This window comes from Salmo salar, chromosome 28, assembly GCF_965601325.2.
Source record: "Salmo salar chromosome 28, fSalSal1, whole genome shotgun sequence".
Classification (NCBI taxonomy): domain Eukaryota; kingdom Metazoa; phylum Chordata; class Actinopteri; order Salmoniformes; family Salmonidae; genus Salmo; species Salmo salar.
In genome coordinates, this window is record NC_138318.1 from 12460451 (window position 1) to 12479466 (window position 19016).

Below are 19016 nucleotides of genomic sequence, written 5' to 3' on the forward strand. Positions count from 1 at the left end.
AACGATACCACGGCAAAAAAAGAAGGCGTATGAGCCAACGTCACAGAATGGCACTTGATCCAGACAGATAAACTCAGCTAATGCTGTTTAATCGTTAGGCGTCTTTTGAGTTCATTATGTATTCTTTTTTCAGAGAAAGCCATGTTGTCACGTCCTGACCAGTAAAAGGGGTTATTTGTTATTGTAGTTTGGTCAGGACGTGGCAGGGGTGTGTTTGTTTAGTGTGTTTCGGGGTTTTTGGTTTATGTTCTATGTTTTCTATTTCTGTGGGTTTTCTAGTTTGTCTATGTTAGTTTTGGGAACGACCTCCAATTAGAAGCAGCTGGTTGTCGTTGCTTCTAATTGGAGGCCATATTTAAGTGGGTTTATTTTCTCTTGTGTTTGTGGGTGGTTGTTTCTATGTATAGCTGTGTAGCCTTACAAGACTGTTTTCGTCGTTGTTTGTTATTTTTGTTAAGTGTTCACGTTTATTAAAATAAAAGATGAGCACTGCAGCCGCAGCGTTTTGGTCCCATCATTACGATGCATATGACACGTATGCATCAATGAATCAATTATCCAATAATACAATCCATTTAATTAGTTTAACAATGTAACATACTGATAATATATTTGAATGGTACATCTATTGATAAACTAGGTAAATCAAGATGTAGCCTAGGCCTATTCACAATACAGGTGAAGGCATTTTCAATAGGAGTGTGTGCACGCATCGAGTTGTTGAGCTTGTTTTGACTGGCTTCATGGGGCTACAGATAAAAAGCAATCCTTCCATTTGGGACCGTAACGCAAAATATACTATTAATATATAACATTCATTCACTTGATCATCTCCCTCACACAGAGATACTGGTAGAAAGTATCTCTGCCTCATGTCTCCTTCACCGAATCAACTGGCTCCGCATGCAAAGCTGGGTAAAGAGACAGCGCACACTTTTATAAAATAAGACATTGCTATTTCCATGAAAATGTTGTTGATCAGTATTGTAAAAAAAAGTCCCAAAATGTAAGGGAAACAGATTGCTTTTCATCTGTAGCCTCATGATTAAGTAAATGAATAAAGTTGTGAAAATCTGCATATTTTGTGTTATGGTTTGCATATTATCACAAACGAAGTACTAGGGTAGTGAATTGATGTTAGCTTCAGCTGTAAGCTAGCAAGGAAAGTTAGCCTACAAAGCTGGAAGCTACCTGTATCTTCTTGCATTGTAAAGTGTTCAAGCCTGAATGGACATTGTTCTGCGAACCAGAATGAACAGTTTCAAACTTTCTACATGACGTGGTGCATTATTCAAGTGTGTTAGCTTCTGTGCAGCATAAGCATGGAACTTACATGACGCAGCCCAGACTCCTAGTGATGTTGTTCCTCGTCAGGATGGGCTACAGAGCGAGCTCTAGCAAGGAGTAAGTGGAGGAGGCAAAATAAATGAACGGTGTGCTCGGGGACGTCGGCTGTGCTGATAGACAGATTTGATCCTCTCAATCAATATACGACGTGAGACACATTTGACAGAAATTCTAGTATCCAACCGCTTTTTATGTTCTCATAACAAAACAATAACGAAGTTTCGGTATACTGTGCAACGCTACTCTCCATATTATTAACTCGTTATTATGTCCTCTGGCGCTAACTGTGTCTTGTTGAGAGTTATCTCTAGCTCTTTACCAAGTCTTTACGAGGTGAGGAAACACTGTACTGATCATCACATTATGAGAATCCCCCTTCTCCACTCTAAAGCCACATGGTTTAGTCCTGTTAGCTAGCTATTAGATGCTGATCTGAAGATTACTACTCGCCACGTAGGATCCTTGGAAGAAGTGCCCTCAGAATTGGCATGTATGTAAGTGTTTTATTTCCTGGGCTAATGTAATGTTCAATTCAGTGTAGTGGATTGGTCATGATGAGTAATCTAGTGGTTTTATAGAGTTATGTTCAGTCCTGGATGTCAGTTTGACATCTAGGTTAGGTAATCGTGACCTGGATGGGGAGTTTATGCACTGTGCATGTTTTCTATGTTCTATTCATATTCAGGGCATCTGCCTGCAGGCTTTTATCAGAACTCTGTTTAACTGTCCATAACACACACAGAAACAGATGACTGCACACACACACACACACACACACACACACACACACACACACACACACACACACACACACACACACACACACACACACATATTCCCTATCAGATTGAGCAGGATCTGAGAGAAGTCCTGCCCAGAGAGACAGAGAGAGAGAGAGAGAGAGAGAGAGGGCAGGGGAGCAAGCAAACCCTACCATCCTCTCTGCTATGCTATTCTCATTCTGAGCCATCATCCTCCCTTCATCCCACCGCCCGCTGGAGACTTAGCACCGGCTCACTCGCCAGAACCGGCTCCACCAGGGGTTACCAGGAGCTTACCGGCGGCATGAGCCCATACGGGAAACGGTGCACCGCTGCCCAACAGTTACCCTCCTACCGTCCTGCCCTACAGCTGACACTGTGATGTTTTCCCGAACCGTGGTCTCACTGCCGCAACAAACATTCATATTAACTCTGATTTTATATTGAGAACATGTTGATGATTTTCTGATGTTCTATTTGTTTGCATTAGAATATCTGCCGCAGAGAAGGAGGAAACGCTGATGGACCATGTCAGGTGTGAACGCAGTGAGCTTCACTTACTTCTCTATCCCTAATTAGATCCAACACAGAGGCAAGGGAAGGCACAGGGTGTGTGTGTGTGTGTGTGTGTGTGTGTGTGTGTGTGTGTGTGTGTGTGTGTGTGTGTGTGTGTGTGTGTGTGTGTGTGTGTGTGTGTGTGTGTGTGTGTCACACCTGAGCAGTGTTAGCACATTTGACTGCCACCTGGTGCAGCACAAGGCACTGATCTAGTACGATGCTCCGGGACTAGACTATAGCCATGAGCTGAAGATACAAGAGAATAATCAAGTCTTAATTACCATTCACCACCCTCTCTCTGTCTGTGTCTACCCCTTCTCTCTCTCTGTCTCTCTGAGTTCTAACCACGTAGCTGTTTTAAACCTGGGTTCTTTAAGCTGGCTGTGCATGGGCTATTTAATCTCTCTCTCCCTTTCTCTCTCTTTCTCTGTTTGAGTTCTAACCACTTAACAGTTTTTAACCTGGGTTCTTTAAACTGAGCTATTTATTTAATCTCTCTCTCTCTTTCTCATTCTCTCTCTCTCTCTCTCTCTCTCTCTCTCTCTCTCTCACACACATACATGCACACACAAGCTTATTTCATTCTTTAATGTGTCTGTGGACAGCTTGGGGCACTGAGCGTGTCAGACCTGGTGTTTAACAGCCTGCCTTTGCTCACAGGCCATATCAAATCAGTTATTGATACTTATGCTGCAATGGAAATCAAGCCGCCGTGTGTTATTTAGCTACAATTCCACCATGTTCACTGACTTATGGTAAAAGCAATCAAATCATCTGAAGTGGATAATAGGCATTTCTATTTCAAAGCCAAGAGACATAGTATTTCACATCTCAACTCCATGAGCTTCAAAAGAGATGCTTACTTTGTCTCTAAATAGAAATGACACAAAAAAAATATATATACTGTATATATAAAAAATAAGTGTGTTGCTATAGTAATTCAGCTAACTTGCCACAGTGTGTGTACCTGTTGCCCATCACCAAGTGTAGCCAGCTCTGGAGAGTAAACAACATACACAGCAAATTTGAGATCAGAATTTTAACACCCACAGTGTTAAATGTAACACTTTCTTAGTGTGTATATGTGACCCATCGAAATAGTGTTGAACTAACACTTTTTAAAGTGTTAATAAACACCATGGGTAAATTCTTAAAACTTTCTCAGTGTTAGGGAATTAACACCTGTGGTGTTACAGTAACCCATTTTTGGGTGTTGGTTTAACACTGTACGGTGTAAAGCCTTATTTGCATATTTATATCCCAGGGTGCCATTCGAGTGAATTTCAGCAGTACCTGTACCACCCATGACTGTGTACGCTAGTGACAGAGACATGATTTTTGCTTTTATTGGCTTTCAGTCCTGTAGCCTTCACCAAGTGATTATTTTATTGTTTATGGCATTATATTGCATTTTTTTTACTATACCATACTTCAACAACATAGGTTTACCCTAACAGAGTGGTCTGAAACTCCTGGTTTTCATGCCACATCAGCAAGTCATATTTTGCTGGTTTACAAAGAGTTATATAATTCCTATTGGAATCCAGACAGAGCTAGAATGTAACATTAAGAATAGTACAGGGAGTGAATTTAATAAATAACAGAACATGGAATGAAACAAGAAACACGAGTAGCGTACAGACATAAAACACAGGAACAGAAACAATAACACCTGGGGAAAGAACCATAGGGAGTGACAGATACAGTTGAAGTCAGAAGTTTACAAACATTTAAATTAGGTTTTTCACAATTCCTGACATGTAATCCTAGTAAAAATTCCCTGTCTTAGGTCAGTTAGGATCACCACTTTATTTTAAGAATGTGAAATGTCAGAATAATAGTTGAGAGAATGATTTATTTCAACTTTTATTTCTTTCATCACATTTCCAGTGGGTCAGAAGTTCACATACACTCAATTAGTATTTGGTAGCATTGCCTTTAAATTGTTTAACTTGGGTCAAACGTTTCGGGTAGGCTTCCACAAGCTTCCCACAATAAGTTGGGGGAATTTTGGCCCATTCCTCCTGACAGAGCTGGTGTAACTGAGTCAGGTTTGTAGGCCTCCTTGCTCGCACACGCTTTTTCAGTTCTGACCACAAATTTTCTACAGGATTGAGGTCAGGGCTTTTTGATGGCCACTCCAATACCTTGACTTTGTTGTCCTTAAGCCATTTTTCCACAACTTTGGAAGTATGCTTGGGGTCATTGTCCATTTGGAAGACCCATTTGTGACCAAGATTTAACTTCCTGACTGATGTCTTGAGATGTTGCTTCAATAAATGCACATAATTTTCCTCCCTCATGATGCCATCTATTTTGTGAAGTGCACCAGTCCCTCCTGCAGCAATGCACCCCCACAACATGATGCTGCCACCCCCGTGCTTCACGGTTGGGATGGTGTTCTTCGGCTTGCAAGCCTCCCCCTTTTTTCTCCAAACATAACGATGGTCATTATGGCCAAACAGTTCTATTTTTGTTACATCAGACCAGAGGACATTTCTCCAAAAAGAATGATCTTTGTCCCCATGTGCAGTTGCAAACCGTAGTCTGGCTTTTTTATGGCGGTTTTGGAGAAGTGGCTTCTTTCTTGCTGAGCGGCCTTTCAGGTTATGTCGATATAGGACTCGTTTTACTGTGGATATAGATACTTTTGTAGCTGTTTCCTCCAGCATCTTCACAAGGTCCTTTGCTGTTGTTCTGGGATTGATTTGCACTTTTCGCACCAAAGTACATTAATCTCGAGGAGACAGAACGCGTCTCCTTCCTGAGCGGTATGACGGCTGTGTGGTCCCATGGTGTGTATACTTGCGGACTATTGTTTGTACTGATGAACGTGATACCTTCAGGTGTTGGAAATTGCTCCCAAGGATGAACCAGACTTGTGGAGGTCTTCAATTTCTTTTGATTTTCCCATGATGTCAAGCAAAGAGGCACTGAGTTTGAAGGTAGGCCTTGAAATACATCCACAGGTACACCTCCAATTGACTCAAATTATATCAATTAGCCTATCAGAAGCTTCTAAAGCCATGACATAATTTTCGGGAATTTTCCAAGCTGTTTAAAGGCACAGTCAACTTAGTGTATGTAAACTTCTGACTCACTGGAATTGTGATACAGTGAGTTGTATGTGAAATAATCTGTCTGTAAACAATTTTTGATAAAATTACTTGTGTCATGCACAAAGTAGATGTCCTAACTGGCTTGCCAAAACTACAGTTTGTTACCAAGAAATCTGTGGAGTGGTTGAAAAACGAGTTTTAATGACTCCAACCTAAGTGTATGTAAACTTCCAACTTCAACTGTGTAGGTGAGATAATCAGGAAGGTGATGGAGTCCAGGTGAGTCTCGTAACAATGGTGGCAGGTGTGCGTAGTAGGGAATCAACTGGTGATGTCGAATGCCGGTGAGGGAGTAGACGTGCCGTAGAATGACTTCCAAGGTTTGGAAGATTGATGAACGAGACTACCTAAGCCATCTAAACTGGAACAACCATCTCAATAACGGGTGAGATACGTCCAACCACTTACAGATTGGATTAGTGAAAAAAATGTGTCTTTGTGTAGTATAAGATCAGTTAATCGATCAAAGTGCATGCGGAAACATAGATATTACAACTATTCTAAAAAGCAACCCACAACAAAGCATGATGGGAAATATGATAATGATACCCCTCCTTAGTCTTTTTCATTCAGCTAGTTAAAGGAAATAAACTCAACACAGTCAAGTAACAACATCACCACCTGGTTAACACTTCATTTATTCACTGCAGATGGCGTCAATTTCAATTTCATGCTGACACATTACCCAGCCTAAAACCCCAACGATCAAGCAATGCAGATGTACACTTTTTACCGAAAACACCGAGATTTTAACACACACACATTTGCTGTGTATGTTGCTCTATCAACACTACAGTACAGTCTCTCTAAGTTTAGTGACACACTCCCTTTTAAATAAAGATGTTGCTTTTCTTTCCTTTCTCCCTCAGCGGTAGGGAACCAGTACTAACGAATGAGTGAAAGAGAGCGAGAGAGTGAGAGAGAGCGAGAGAGTGAGAGAGAGACACCCCGCTGGCACACCTGCAGGACACAGCCAGATGTCGTGTGACCTTTACCTGCCTCGTCTTCCTCCTACTCCTCCTTCTCTCTCTCTTTCTCTCACACACACTCACTCTGTCTTTCCTGCGCTGATTAACGTTCTATGTCTCCAGGTAGGGGGTTAAGTGTATGTGTGGGTGGGAGGAAGGAGGTGTGAGAGGGCATGAACCCTGTAAGAGAGCAAAATTGAGCTCAGCTCGACCACTTACTGCGTCCCACTTTATTGCGGTTAAATCTTTTACTCATGAATTCAACATGTTGGATTAGCATTGTCTGGATCTTGGTTTGCTTCAGCAGATCTTGCTTTCTGTCCAGGTATGAAAATCAGCGGACCCAATCACTAATGTAGAGACATAGGCCAGTGTTGGGGTCAGGCAGCTATGGTGGTGGTGGGGTCAAGCAGCTATGGTGGTGGTGGGGTCAGGCACTATATTAATGGTGTGTTCAGGCAGCTATATTAATGGTGGGGTCAGGCAGCTATGGTGGTGGGGTCAGGCAGCTATGTTAATAGTGGGGTCAGGCAGCTATGGTGGTGGGGTCAGGCAGCTATGTTAATGGTGGGGTCAGGCAGCTATGGTGGTGGGGTCAGGCAGCTATGGTGGTGGGGTCAGGCAGCTATGTTAATAGTGGGGTCAGGCAGCTATGGTGGTGGTGGGGTCAGGCAGCTATGGTGGTGGTGGGGTCAGGCAGCTATGGTGGTGGTGAGGTCAGGCAGCTATGGTAGTGGTGGGGTCAGGCAGCTATGGTGATGGTGGGGTCAGGCAGCTATCTTAATGGTGGGGTCAGGCAGCTATGGTGGTGGTGAAGTCAGGCAGCTATGGTAGTGGTGGGGTCAGGCAGCTATGGTAGTGGTGGGGTCAGGCGGCTATATTAATGGTGGGGTCAGGCACTATATTAATGGTGGGGTCAGGCAGCTATGGTGGTGGTGGGGTCAAGCAGCTATATTAATGGTGGGGTCAGGCAGCTATGGTAGTGGTGGGGTCAGGCAGCTATGGTGGTGGTGGGGTCAGGCAGCTATGGTAGTGGTGGGGTCAGGCAGCTATATTAATGGTGGGGTCAGGCACTATATTAATTGTGGGGTCAGGCAGCTATGGTGGTGGTGGGGTCAGGCAGCTATGTTAATGGTGGGGTCAGGCAGCTATGGTGGTGGTGAAGTCAGGCAGCTATGGTAGTGGTGGGGTCAGGCAGCTATGGTAGTGGTGGGGTCAGGCGGCTATGTTAATGGTGGGGTCAGGCAGCTATGTTAATGGTGGGGTCAGGCAGCTATGGTAGTGGTGGGGTCAGGCAGCTATGGTAGTGGTGGGGTCAGGCACTATATTAATGGTGGGGTCAGGCAGCTATGGTGGTGGTGGGGTCAGGCAGCTATGGTAGTGGTGGGGTCAGGCACTATATTAATGGTGGGGTCAGGCAGCTATATTAATGGTGGGGTCAGGCAGCTATGGTGATGGTGGGGTCAGGCAGCTATGTTAATAGTGGGGTCAGGCAGCTATGGTGGTGGGGTCAGGCAGCTATGGTGGTGGTGGGGTCAGGCAGCTATGGTGGTGGTGAGGTCAGGCAGCTATGGTGGTGGTGGGGTCAGGCAGCTATGTTAATGGTGGGGTCAGGCAGCTATGTTAATGGTGGGGTCAGGCAGGTATGGTGGTGGTGAAGTCAGGCAGCTATGGTAGTGGTGGAATCAGGCAGCTATGGTAGTGGTGGGGTCAGGCGGCTATATTAATGGTGGGGTCAGGCACTATATTAATGGTGGGGTCAGGCAGCTATGGTGGTGGTGGGGTCAAGCAGCTATATTAATGGTGGGGTCAGGCAGCTATGGTAGTGGTGGGGTCAGGCAGCTATGGTGGTGGTGGGGTCAGGCAGCTATGGTGGGGTCAGGCACTATATTAATTGTGGAGTCAGGAAGCTATGGTGGTGGTGGGGTCAGGCAGCTATGTTAATGGTGGGGTCAGGCAGCTATGTTAATGGTGGGGTCAAGCAGCTATGGTAGTGGTGGGGTCAGGCAGCTATGGTAGTGGTGGGGTCAGGCAGCTATGGTGGTGGTGGGGTCAGGCAGCAATGTTAATGGTGGGGTCAGGCAGCTATGGTAGTGGTGGGGTCAGGCAGCTATGGTAGTGGTGGGGTCAGGCAGCTATGGTAGTGGTGGGGTCAGGCACTATATTAATGGTGGGGTCAGGCAGCTATGGTGGTGGTGGGGTCAGGCAGCTATGTTAATAGTGGGGTCAGGCAGCTATGGTGGTGGGGTCAGGCAGCTATGGTGGTGGTGGGGTCAGGCAGCTATGGTGGTGGTGAGGTCAGGCAGCTATGGTAGTGGTGGGGTCAGGCAGCTATGGTGGTGGTGGGGTCAGGCAGCTATGTTAATGGTGGGGTCAGGCAGCTATGTTAATGGTGGGGTCAGGCAGCTATGGTGGTGGTGAAGTCAGGCAGCTATGGTAGTGGTGGGGTCAGGCAGCTATGGTAGTGGTGGGGTCAGGCGGCTATGTTAATGGTGGGGTCAGGTACTATATTAATGGTGGGGTCAGGCAGCTATATTAATGGTGGGGTCAAGCAGCTATATTAATGGTGGGGTCAGGCAGCTATGGTAGTGGTGGGGTCAGGCAGCTATGGTGGTGGTGGGGTCAGCCAGCTATATTAATGGTGGGGTCAGGCAGCTATGGTGGTGGTGGGGTCAAGCAGCTATATTAATGGTGGGGTCAGGCAGCTATGGTAGTGGTGTTGTCAGGCAGCTATGGTGGTGGTGAGGTCAGGCACTATATTAATTGTGGGGTCAGGCAGCTATGGTGGTGGTGGGATCAGGCAGCTATGTTAATGGTGGGGTCAGGCAGCTATGTTAATGGTGGGGTCAGGCAGCTATGGTGGTGGTGAAGTCAGGCAGCTATGGTAGTGGTGGGGTCAGGCAGCTATGGTAGTGGTGGGGTCAGGCGGCTAAATTAATGGTGGGGTCAGGCAGCTATGTTAATGGTGGGGTCAGGCAGCTATGGTAGTGGTGGGGTCAGGCACTATATTAATGGTGGGGTCAGGCAGCTATGGTGGTGGTGGGGTCAGGCAGCTATGGTAGTGGTGGGGTCAGGCACTATATTAATGGTGGGGTCAGGCAGCTATATTAATGGTGGGATCAGGCAGCTATGGTGGTGGTGGGGTCAGGCAGCTATGTTAATAGTGGGGTCAGGCAGCTATGGTGGTGGGGTCAGGCAGCTATGGTGGTGGTGGGGTCAGGCAGCTATGGTGGTGGTGAGGTCAGGCAGCTATGGTAGTGGTGGGGTCAGGCAGCTATGGTGGTGGTGGGGTCAGGCAGCTATGTTAATGGTGGGGTCAGGCAGCTATGTTAATGGTGGGGTCAGGCATGTATGGTGGTGGTGAAGTCAGGCAGCTATGGTAGTGGTGGGGTCAGGCGGCTATATTAATGGTGGGGTCAGGCACTATATTAATGGTGGGGTCAGGCAGCTATGGTGGTGGTGGGGTCAGGCAGCTATATTAATGGTGGGGTCAGGCAGCTATGGTGTTGGTGGGGTCAGGCAGCTATGGTGGTTTTGGGTTTGGCAGCTATGTTATTGGTGGGGTCAGGCAGCTATGGTGGTGGTGGGGTCAGGCAGCTATGTTAATGGTGGGGTCATGCAGCTATGTTAATGGTGGGGTCAGGCAGCTATGGTGGTGGTGGGGTCAGGCAGCTATGTTAATGGTGGGGTCAGGCAGCTATGTTAATGGTGGGGTCAGGCAGCTATGGTGGTGGTGGGGTCAGGCAGCTATGGTAGTGGTGAGTTCAGGCAGTTATGTTAATGATGGGGTCAGGGAGCTATGTTAATGGTGGGGTCAGGCAGCTATGGTGGTGGTGAGGTCAGGCAGCTATGGTGGTTTTGGGTTTGGCAGCTATGTTATTGGTGGGGTCAGGCAGCTATGGTGGTGGTGGGGTCAGGCAGCTATGTTAATGGTGGGGTCATGCAGCTATGGTGGTGGTGGGGTCAGGCAGCTATATTAATGGTGGGGTCAGGCAGCTATGTTGAAGTCAGTGACATACACAAACACTCCCATTTTCATGTGAGCACTGGGACACACACAGAGCATACTGGCATACAGATCATACTGGCATAGTGTCACCTTCAGTGGTGTGTGTGTGTGTGTGTGTGTGTGTGTGTGTGTGTGTGTGTGTGTGTGTGTGTGTGTGTGTGTGTGTGTGTTGTGTGTGTGTGTGTGTGTGTGTGTGTGTGTGTGTGTGTGTGTGTGTGTGTGTGTTTCAGTGTGGCTGAGGCTTTGGTCCATTAGTGCTGACTCTCTGACCCTCCCTCATGACCTCTCACCACTCTTTGACCTCTGATCCCTCTTTATGACACACCTCTCTTGAACTCTGACTCCTCTTTACACCCCTGAGACTAACAAGCATCAGGCTAACTCACACACAGCATAGCGATATCCCTGACAGGACTACTGTAGTCTTTCCTCATAGAGGACACACATCCCTCCTGTGCTTTTTGAATTTTTAACAAATAGTTATAACTGTTTTGTTTTGTTCTGTTATCTTCTCATCTGTTTTGTTCTCTTCTCATCTGTTCTTTTCTCATGTGTTCTTTTATGTTCTGTTCTGTTCTCATCTGTTCTGTTCTGTTCTCGTATGTTCTGTTCTCATATTTTCTGTTCTCTTCTCATCTGTTCTCATCTATTCTTATCAGTTCTCATCTGTTCTGTTCTCATCTGTTCTGTTCTGTTCTCGTATGTTCTGTTCTCGTATGTTCTGTTCTCATATTTTCTGTTCTCTTCTCATCTGTTCTCATCTATTCTTATCAGTTCTCATCTGTTCTGTTCTCATCTGTTCTGTTCTGTACTCATCTGTTCTGTTCGCTCCTCTTTTCTCATCTTCTCTTTTCTCCTCTCCTCTCCTCTCCCCCTGCATTCTTCTCCTAGTGGCATACGTGTGTAAAGTACAGTACTGCAGGACTCTTCATCTGTCATACTTATAGTAAAACCTTGAGAGTGCAGTGTGTTGTTGGAGCCTGGCTGATACTGCCCCTACTGCACTTCAGAACAGATTAAAAGATGGATGACTTTGTCTGGAGAATATTAGGAAAACATGAGATTTCAATTTTACTCCGAGCGGAGACCCATGGCTGCAGAGCGTAACTCGACCTGTTAACTAAAGAGGAAATAAATCTCATCCTGCCTTGTAGGGTGTTTTAGGGAGGTTAGGTAGTACTTTGCAAATGTACTGTAGGTGGTTCGGTGAATAACACAGACCTTGCCTGAGATTTGAAGGACCTTGCTAACACCCAGAGCTCATATATAGACTTTAGCTCGCTGGCTAACATGGTTTTGAGCCATGCAGACGACCCAGGTTCAATACCCAGTCGGGTATTGGTCAGTTATGCAAAATCAGTAAACCTAGCATTTCCATAACCCACCTGACCCTTTGGATTTGGGCTTTTAAAACAATGTCACCCCTCTGATAAGGGAGAATAACTGTAATCCTCTTTACAACGGCTTTGAACACATTTTCCATTATTTCAATACCATCAAATACCCGGTATGGTGTGCATCCAACCTTGAATCAATGCTGCTCGAATTAAAGCCTGGAAATCTGATCTAGAGCCTTTTTAAACATCGATAAGCAGCCTCTAAAGCAGTGATAACATAAAATGCCCTCTGTCTCTCCCCTCTCTCTACCTCGCTCTCTCTGCTTCGCTCTCTTTCCCTGTCTCTCCCCCTCCCTCTTTCTCCAACCCCCTCTCCCTTCATGTGTCACAGTTAATCGCGTCCCCCTCTAGCTCCCCCTTCCTGTTTCAACACCTGCTATATTGTGTGATCTGATTAAGATGTAAACGTGTTCAGTGGATGGATTTTTTGCTGTGTAGCTAGGGCCCCACTCCATCACTCCTTATTGTACTGGGCCTTGGTCGTCTTGGCTTTGTAGCAGGCAGCTCAGAGGGACCGGCCAGGGGAAGATTGAATGGCTCTGTGGCTTAGCATGCTATTTCCTCTAATGCGCGCTGGGCTCCAAGGCTATCAAGGAGATTAATACTGGTCCGGGTCTGTTTGGAACGCTGGCATTTATTCTCTCCCAAAGTTCCGCCCGCTGGGGGGTACTTCCTCATTCCACATCCTCATACAACTGCAGGATTATTTTTCCCATCAGCACCCTGGTTGTCTGTGTTGTCTCTGTTGGTTTCCTTCTCTCTGTCTGGTTATGTCTGGCTCTTTCTCTGTCTACTTTTCTCTCTGTCTATCTCTCACTCTCTGTCTCTCTCTCTCTTTCTCTGTCTCTTCCAATGTCCTGAGACCTAAAGTATTGTATTTGCTCCCCAAGTTAATTTCTAGGATTTAGCTCAACATGCTAACCCAGTCTTGTCTCACGCAGATAACTTGGGTTCAAACCAAGTAGCTTTACCATCAATAACTTTACAACTGAACTCCAGACAACACTCTGCTCTCTGCCTAGTCATGAAAGGTAAAATACAAACTTATATTAAAAAAACGCCATTTGCCCACATCACTGGAAATACAATGAACATCTCCGCTGAATGGGTAAATAGCGTTTGGCTCAGCAGAGCAGAGAGAGCTAGTGGAGTTTGGGTGTTTGATTCAGAGAGAGAGGTTGACAGGGTAAATAAAGCTGTATCCTCAGGTTATACAGACAGGTACATCCGGAGACATCTGGGACAGGACCAGGTGGAGCTAAAAGGGAAAATCAGCCTTGCTCCACTTAACATCTGTCATGGAGAAAGTCCCCGCTCTTGTTTTTTTAATACATTTTTTTACAACTGGGAACCTATTTCTTTCTGCAGTGCAAGCATCCTGCAAATTGTATTTACAAAATGAATTTGGGGAAAGTTCAAGGTACACACATTTTTTCTTCCACTTTCAATTTGTGGCCATATTTTTCTCCCATGCTGACGCCATGCACAGAGCACGCGTAGTGAGTCTGTTTCTGGCCCACTTGGAGAGGCATTAAATTCAGCGCCATTTTCTCATCAATCAAGTGTTTGGGTGCTGCCAAGGCCTCACATGTAGCAGGGTGTCACAGTAAACTTCACCGCTCCGAATGATTCAACACTCTATGGTCACTTTTCTCTGGAAAGTCTAAAAAGCTCAATTTCAAAACTTGGCATACCTGGGTGCAAATGTTTGCGGTTTTTCACTGCAGTATAAGACAAAATACAATACATTCAACTTGGTCAAATGAGAACTTTGTTCTAGCACCTTTTAGCAAGACGGTTATATTGGTTTACTACTTTTTTTATAGACTGGAAGTGTGAATATATTAGGCTAGTAGATATATTGAAGATACATTCAAACAGCAGTGTTTCCCCTAGGATTTTTTTAGCAGTGCGGGTGGTTGTCTGCCTGAGGCATGCATCTCTGAATAGGGTTGGCTAAAATGCGCGTGGCGATACACCACCGCTAAACTAATATAGGGGAAAACTGAACAGACTGTAGTTAGATTTCATTCGTTGGTCTAACTTGAGGTGTCATGAAAAAAATCCCCTCCCCAATGTAAAACATATTTTCACATGATCCTTCCTCTGTATTATAAAAATAATTGCACACCTTCCCGCCTCATAGAATTAACTTAAAATAATGTTTATGACCACAAATAAACGTGAATATCGACTTTGCCATTCTTTTGTGGCACAGTCGATGCCACGCAGGGGCTCAATTGTCCCGCATGTGGCTGAGTTGGTAGAGCATTGCGTTTGCAACGCCAGGATAGTTGGTGCAATTCCCATGTGGGACCACTATGAAAATGTATGCTCTCACTACTGTAAGTTGCTCTGGATAAGACTGTGCTAAATGACTGAAAGGTAGATGTCTATACGGGCCAGAAGGATGAGGGTTTGCTGACAAGCTAACTCTCCCTGCCTGTTTCATTACACTTTGATCAGAGCTGGCTGCAGACAATGATCAGCTAGGTAGAAATCAGATATATAATTTTTTAATAATCATATCAAATATATGCAATGACGTTTCCACCGACAGGTTTCTATGCCAATGCCCGACATAAGCATACCGACTTCGGGTGCTTCAACATCATGGTTTGCGTTTTCAACACCACAATCAAACAAACAATGTTAATCTCACAAACAGAAAATAAGTCTACATCCCTCCCTACCTTGTAGGCCTACCCAATATTGAAGGCTTGGCTTAACAATGACATGACACTTTTTGGAAGTTTTGTAATACAGTTTTCACAATTCCTGACATTTAATCCTAGTAAAAATTCCCTGTCTTAGGTCAGTTATGATCACCACTTTATTTTAAGAATGTGAAATGTCAGAATAATAGTAGAGAGAATGATTTATTTCAACTTTCATTTCTTTCATCACATTCCCAGTGGGTCAGAAGTTTACATACACTCAATTAGTATTTGTTAGCCTCTCTGGGCTAGGTGGGACGTTTGCGTCCCACCCTAGTCAACAGCCAGTGGAATCCCGTGGCGCGAAATACAAATACCTAAAAGACTCTCGTTAATCTAACCACACTGTCCGATTTCAAAAAGGCTTTACAATGAAAGCAAAACATTAGATTATGTCAGCAGAGTACCCAGCCAGAAATAATCAGACACCCATTTTTCAAGCTAGCATATAATGTCACAAAAACCAAAACCACAGCTAAATGCAGCACTAACCTTTGATGATCTTCATCAGATGACACTCCTAGGACATTATGTTATACAATACATGCATGTTTTGTTCAATCAAGTTCATATTTATATCAAAAACCAGCTTTTTACATTAGCATGTGACGTTCAGAACTAGCATTCCCACCGAACACTTCCGGTGAATTTACTAAATTACTCACGATAAACGTTCACAAAAAACATAACAATTATTTTAAGAATTATAGATACAGAACTCCTTTATGCAATCGCGATGTCCGATTTTAAAATAGCTTTTCGGTGAAAGCACATTTTGCAATATTCTGAGTAGATAGCCCGGCCATCACAGGCTAGCTATTTTGACACCCACCAAGTTTGGTACTCACCAAACTCAGATTTACTATAAGAAAAATGTTATTACCTTTGCTGTTCTTCGTCAGAATGCACTCCCAGGACTTCTACTTCAACAACAAATGTTGGTTTGGTTCCAAAAAATCCATAGTTATATCCAAATAGTGGCGTTTTGTTCGTGCGTTCAAGACACTATCCGAAGGGTGACGCGCCGGCGCATAACGTGACAAAAAATGTCAAAATATTCCATTACCGTACTTCGAAGCATGTCAAACGCTGTTTAAAATCAATTTTTATGCGATTTTTCTCGTAAAATAGCGATAATATTCAGAGCGGGAGACGTCCTTTTCGTTCAAAGACTCAAAATGTAAAATGGACTCTTCACGTGCACACGTGCGCCCGTCTCATTGTTCTCAGATCGACCACTTACCAAATGCGCTACTGTTTTTCAGCCAGTAACTGCAGAGTCATCATTCAACGTTCTGGCGCCTTCTGAGAGCCTATGGGAGCCTTAGAAAGTGTCACGTTACAGCAGAGATCCTCTGTTTTGGATAGAGATGACAAAGAAGGCCAAGAAATGGTCAGAGAGGGCGCTTCCTGTTTGGAATCTTCTCAGGTTTTGGCCTGCCATATGAATTCTGTTATACTCACAGACACCATTCAAACAGTTTTAGAAACTTTAGGGTGTTTCTATCCAAATCAAACAATTATATGCATATTCTCGTTACTGGGCAGGAGTAGTAACCAGATTAAATCGGGTACGTTTTTTTATCCGGCCATGCAAATACTGCCCCCTATCCCCAACAGGTTAGCATTGCCTTTAAATTGTTTAACTTGGGTCAAATGTTTCGGGTAGCCTTCCACAAGTTTCCCACAATAAGTAGGGTGAATTTTGGCCCATTTCTCCTGACAGAGCTGGTGTAACTGAGTCAGGTTTGTGGGCCTCCTCGCTCGCACACGCTTTTTCAGTTCTGCCCACACATTTTCTATACGATTGAGGTCAGGGCTTTGTGATGGCCACTCCAACACCTTGACTTTGTTGTCCTTAAGCCATTTTGCCACAACTTTGGAAGTATGCTTGGGGTCATTGTCCATTTGGAAGACCTATTTGTGACCAAGCTTTAACTTCCTGACCGATGTCTTGAGATGTTGCTTCAATATATCCACATAATTTTCCTCCCTCATGATGCCATCTATTTTGTGAAGTGCACCAGTCCCTCGTGCAGCAAAGCACAATATGATGCTGCCACCCCCGTGCTTCACGGTTGGGATGGTGTTCTTCGGCTTGCAAGCGTCCCCCTTTTTCCTCCAAATATAACGATGGTCATTATGACCAAACAGTTCTATTTTTGTTACATCAGACCAGAGGACATTGCTCCAAAAAGAATGATCTTTGTCCCCATGTGCAGTTGCAAACCTTAGTCTGGCTTTTTATGGCGGTTTTGGAGCAGTGGCTTCTTCCTTGCTAAGCGGCCTTTCAGGTTATGTCGATATAGGACTCGTTTTACTGTGGATATAGATACTTTTGTAGCTGTTTCCTCCAGCATCTTCACAAGGTCCTTTTCTGTTGTTCTGGGATTGATATGCACTTTTCGCACCAAAGTACGTTCATCTCTAGGACACAGAACGCATCTCCTTCCTGAGTGGTGTGATGGCTGCGTGGTCCGATGGTGTTCATACTTGCGTACTATTGTTTGTACAGATGAACGTGGTACCTTCAGGCGTTTGGAAATTGCTCCCAAGGATGAACCAGACTTGTGGAGGTCTACAATTCTTTTCTGAGGTCTTGGCTGATTTCTTTTGATTGTCCCACGATGTCAAGCAAAGATTCACTGAGTTTGAAGGTAGGCCTTGAAATACATCCACAGGTACACCTCCAATTGACTCAAATGACGTAAATTAGCCTATCAGAAGCTTCTAAAGCCATGACATCATTTTCAGGAATTTTCCAAGCTGTTTAAAGGCACAGTCAATTTAGAGTATGTAAACTTCTGACCCACTGGAATTGTGATATAGTGAGTTATATGTGAAATAATTTGTCTGTAAACAATTGTTGTAAAAATTACTTGTGTCATGCAAAACTTGCCAAAACTATAGTTTGTTTACAAGAAATTTGTGGAGTGGTTGAAAAACGAGTTTTAATGACTCCAACCTAAGTGTATGTAAACTTCCGACTTCAACTGTAGATATTTCTCTTTCTATTCATCAAATGGCCCACTGCACAGTTTGGATGCTGGAATTATATTTTGGACGACTGTGCGCAAATAGCCTACAAGAGACTTTTGAAGTAACCTAATCAGATTAAAACATTGTGACTGGTTGTGTTTATGCCATACACAAAAGGTAATCTGTTTTAAAAGTTAAATTACAAATATTACGGTTATTTTGAAGCGTTAGGTTCTAGGTACGCAAGGAATAGCTGCTCGGATCTTGGAGGAGACAGAGCGTGTTAAGTTTTCCTGAATAACTGGGCCTGCTAGGAACATATGTGGCCACAATATTATAGGACGACTTGGGAGAATGAAGATCTGAAGCAGACAGCGCATCTCAGTATGAGAAGTACAGCCAGACTGGCTATGAGAAGTACAGCCAGTTGAGAGTAGACCCACAACTGATCCAAATGGAATGAAATGTTCAAATCACAGTGTTTTTGCTCCGTTATTCAAATGACATTTTCACTGCATTTTACAGCCTCTAGTACCACGGAAAACAATAATACAATTATTTATTGCATTGTGGTGTTGTACGCTAGTCTGGGTGGGATACTTGTATTGTCCTTATAAAAGATCAATGGAGGAAATTTTTGCGCTCCATGTCTCATGTCTTCACTGTTCTTTCATGTGCAATGATGCACCTGGCCTCTTCGCTTATATAGAAAATGATGGATAGAGGGCAGTATAGACAGTTAGACTGGTAGACTATTGACCTGTGGTGTAGTTAGCACGGAAAAGCATAGTGCACCTTGATATAGGGGAGGCGCACGCAAGCAGATGAGGAAATTTGGCTTGGATGGAATAAATTATACAGTAAAAAATACAAAGGGTGAATGTAAACCAGGGAAAAAACACACTACCCTCCCCTGTGCCCAATAAAAAAAACATACAACCCTCCCCTAAGCAAAAATAAAAAATAGATAACCCTTACCCAATTGGAGAGTGATTCTACTCCCTCTGGTCTCCTCTGGTCCATAGTTCTCATTATTGCCTCCCCCTTGGGTGAGGCTCTCCTCTCCCTGGCAGTGTAGGGTTCCCAGCTCTAAGTAGCCTCTGGAGATTCCCCTTTTCAGGACTCCCTAATCCTCCTGCTTGAGATTATTCTGGAGAGTGA

General features: G+C 44.5%; 1 protein-coding gene across 4 annotated transcripts in view; it reads left to right on the top strand.

Annotated features, from left to right (window-relative positions):
• ca10a (carbonic anhydrase 10 (inactive)a) overlaps positions 1-19016 on the top strand; it is a 321449-nt gene that overhangs the window by 179624 nt on the left and 122809 nt on the right. For 2 of the 4 annotated variants that reach the window (XM_082970470.1, XM_045710259.2), the window contains exon 4: positions 2599-2643. The exons of the other annotated variants lie outside the window; for them this stretch is intronic. In XM_082970470.1, the coding sequence (XP_082826596.1) occupies positions 2599-2643 (45 nt within the window). The remainder of the gene's footprint in view (positions 1-2598; positions 2644-19016) is intronic. 4 annotated transcript variants of the gene reach the window in all.